At 36.3% G+C, this 3,819-nt stretch overlaps 1 protein-coding gene across 1 annotated transcript; it reads right to left on the bottom strand.

Moving 5' to 3' along the window:
* Positions 1-1,949: 1,949 nt before the first annotated feature.
* Positions 1,950-3,819, bottom strand: LOC103480315 (GTPase IMAP family member 7-like). The gene is made up of 2 exons (XM_017310317.1): positions 3,813-3,819; positions 1,950-3,050 (listed from the first exon to the last, which is right to left on the bottom strand). The coding sequence occupies exons 1-2, from the start codon at positions 3,817-3,819 to the stop codon at positions 1,978-1,980; spliced, it is 1,080 nt and encodes a 359-aa protein (XP_017165806.1). The 3' UTR covers positions 1,950-1,977.

Here is a 3,819-nt window from a genome sequence, read left to right as displayed (position 1 = left end):
TCAGAGGATGAAACAGACCACCCGCGGAGGGTGAGAAGGGAATTTTTTATTTTATTTTTTATATATATTCTGTATGAACTCTATTCTGGCCTCGCAGCTGCACACAATATTGATTTTATTCAACAGGTTTTTGAAGTTTATACTGTGAAATATGCTCCCTGTAGAATCTGTTGAAATAGCAACACGTTTGCATATTAGGTAATGTCCCACATTTATCAGCTATTTTCAGGATTCTGATGCTGCTGTTCCGCTCCACAGTTCCTGTATTTATTGTCAACAAGGTGACAATCACATGAGCTGTAGCTTGCGAGGCAAATTCTGTTTTATTAACTTTCCAAGCTGTGGCCAATCTGATTAGGTAAATGAGTGGAACAGCTCTGAAGAGAAGCTTTGTGACACTGTTATCACAAAGCACCTTCCTTTGTAAACAAAACAACAAGAAGAAACTTTTCAGTCTTTCTTTTCCCTGAATATTAATTCTGAACATTGTATTGTATTTTGGGCTGCACAGTGGTTGCAGTTGCTAGCAACGCTGCTGTGCAGCAAGAGTGTGTTTGGTTTGAATCCTGGTCTAGAGATTCCGACTTCCTCCAAAAGTTCAAAAACATGATTGTTAGATAAATTAGTTTCTTTAACTTCCCCTCTGATACAATTGCATGCATTGCTGTCTGTTCTTTGTCTCTCCATTGCTTCGATGCTAGCAACCTGTCCATGATGTATCTCTGGAGAGAAGTGTTTTGTGGCCAAAACTGAATGACAAATTTTATTTTATTTAAATTTGATTTCATATTTGATATATTAAATACAACTTCTCTAACTCAGAGAAATAAAAAAAGACGCAAAGGCTTTCACATTCTGTAAAAGTGCACCTACTTCTGCAACCATTATCTATAGACTGTAGGAGGCGCTGTTTACTCTGTAAACTTTGTCTTTCCCCTGCGAATCATATAAACTTGATGGATTTTAAACACTGCAGAGATATACGGGAGGTTCAAATAAAACATGACTTATTTTTAAGCTGTACCGTTTACAGTGTACAGCCTTTATATTTACATTTTCTGAAAATATATATAAAATATGTATTTTATTTGGCCACAAAAAAAGCTAAAAATATATATATATATTTTTTCATTTAATATTTATTGATTTTCAAAATAGACAATTCTTGTGAATTCAATAATGTTTCTGTCTGGGATGTTGACATTCCGATGTTATTTCTGACTTATGATTAAAAATTTGGTTTTCAGTTCTTATGGTATATAAAGGCTGTACAGCAAATAAGACAGATTCAAAATGAAACTTCAGTTTAAGGTTTATATTTTATTCTAGAAGATAAAAACAGTGAAGAAAAACATGAGCCCCCCCACCCCCATTATTTTCTCATGTCAAATATAAAGGGAAATTTTATAAAATTGTTAAGCACATTCTAATGTTTGTTTCAAACAAATAAAAAGAAAATATTTCTCAAATTAGTGCAAAATTGAGAAATTCCACAGATGAGAAATAATATCACAATGTTTCCATAATCATTTCAAAAGAGAAGCTGCAAAATGTGTCATATTTGTATGTACATATCAGCAAACTCCCTAACAGTTGTATTTTAAAACACTTTTCCTCTTTGATTAGTCTGGTTTTTCAAAATTCACACAACAAATTATTTTCTCTAGCATGGCTTTATATCTGCAGGTCATAAACAACAACAGAGCAGCCCAGACTCCTTGTTCTTTCTCTCTTTACCCCCAGGCTTTTCATGCGCTTTCGCTCCCCCTAGTGGCTAAGTATGTCTACAACAGTTTATCAGTGGACCTCGTTAGGTAAACGGAATCAAATAAAAAGTAAATATTATTGCAACATATTATTTCCCATGATTTTCACAGATTATTATTTTCAACTTTGCAGCATATATTATTCTCTCAAGAGATAAAATCAGAAGGTTTTATACTTGTATTCACATTTAACATGTTCTAACAGATACAATTAATCTGTTTCTGCCTTTCCTTTACTCTCCGAGTCTTTCTCCTTTTGTTCTCTTTTTACACTTGAGTCCGTCTTGGGACTCTGATGCCAAACAGCTTTCATGGCTTCACCAAATGCCTCCCGTACAGTCTCTGCTTCTGCACCTGCATTGTATCCTGTCCAGACTCCCCTCATGGCTTCACTTATAGCAGCCTCAGAAAGCAATGTCGGGCTTTGGACAGATGCTTGTGGTGGAACATTTGAATGTTCTGACCCACTAAAAAAGAGTTTAATGTGCTTGGTCACACCAAGGAATGCTCCTAACAATGCACCTGTAGCAGTACCCACTAGCTGACACAATAACAAATTAAACACACTTCTTTTAACTTTGTTTCTAGTTTCCTCTGATGATTGGTTAGTTGATGAGTGCTTCATAATTGCCTCCTCTACCTCTATTTGGTTTATCACTGCTTGCAGCATTTCATTGGTGTAGAACTTGCCATCATTTGCTTCACTAATCTTATCAATTGTACTCAGTATTTCTGCCACTTGGAGCTTGTTGTTCCTATAATTGTCTCCTGTATTACGGTTCCAGTATTTATTGTCTACAACATGGCACCTGCCTCCACAGTTTTTCACTAGGTCACTCAGTTCTTCGTTGTGTTGGACAAAGTCCTCGATCTTCCTTCCCTCTGGGAGCTGATCTCCATGGGTGAAGACAACTGAAGCAAATTTCAGAGCCTCTTCAGAGAAGTGTCTGCATATTTCTCTGATGACGTCTTTCTCCTGCTTTGTGAATTTCTCCACTTTAAGAACGATGAGGAAAGCGTGAGGTCCGGGAGCGCACTCTGTGATGCACCTCAGGATCTTTTCCCTAAGCATGACTTCAGAGTCACAGGTGTCAAAAAGACTGGGACTGTCAATCAGAGTGAGGTTCCTGCCATTAACAGGTCTGGTTTCCCCTCGAGACAGACGTAGCTCAGAAACGGGCAAGTGGCTGATCTTGAAGACTTCCTCTCCAAATATGGTGTTTCCCAAGCTGCTTTTGCCGCATCCAGTTTTCCCCAGAAGGACAATTCTCTTTGAGTCCGGCACTGGAAGACAAGATAAGTGCAAGAGAAGCATATTTGAATTGAAGTTTTTCAATTAACCCACTGCTCAGTAAACGTCTGAGTTTAAGAAATACAAAATGACAGTTGATGAATCTAGTGATCTTTGAACTGAGAAAGGTTGCAGTTTTTTTTAAACTTGAAAAAGTGGATATTTTATTTTTCTTGGGATTATTTTGTTTTTCTTGGGATATGGGGAGATGTTACCCTAGCATGGGAGTAGTCCAAATACTGTGCTCTGATAAATCCTCAGCAAACATTTTCACACATTTTCACACTTGGATATAATGTTTAATTCTTTCTCATAAAAACACATTCAGAACATAAAAAGAAAATCTCCACTTACTGGTAAACAATAAAACAGCCAACTTTGAAGGGATTACAACACCAGGAAATGAAAATAAATAAATACAAACAGAAGTGAAATCACGCTCTCATAAAAACACACTTCAAACAGGAATTATATACAAAGATAAGACAAAGATTTATTTTATTATTATTAATTTAAAAACATTAAAAGCCTAAAAAGAAGTCAGTGAAAATTTGACAAACCAGTGCATTACAATGTAGCACCATATTCAGCTGATTGCAGGCAAATGCCTTCACTGTGCCTCCAACAGTTTTAAATCTGTCAGTCAAGACCATAAAAGTCAACATAGAACCCAACCAAGCTGATCAATGTTTAATCAATCAAATGCAAAACATGATGTTCACAGCAGGAACAGATAGAAAGAAAGAAAAACTGACCTTCCAT

This window comes from Poecilia reticulata, linkage group LG18 (assembly GCF_000633615.1).
Source record: "Poecilia reticulata strain Guanapo linkage group LG18, Guppy_female_1.0+MT, whole genome shotgun sequence".
NCBI classification, from domain to species: domain Eukaryota; kingdom Metazoa; phylum Chordata; class Actinopteri; order Cyprinodontiformes; family Poeciliidae; genus Poecilia; species Poecilia reticulata.
Note: the sequence above shows the minus strand (reverse complement) of the source record. Positions and strands in the feature narration are given on the sequence as shown.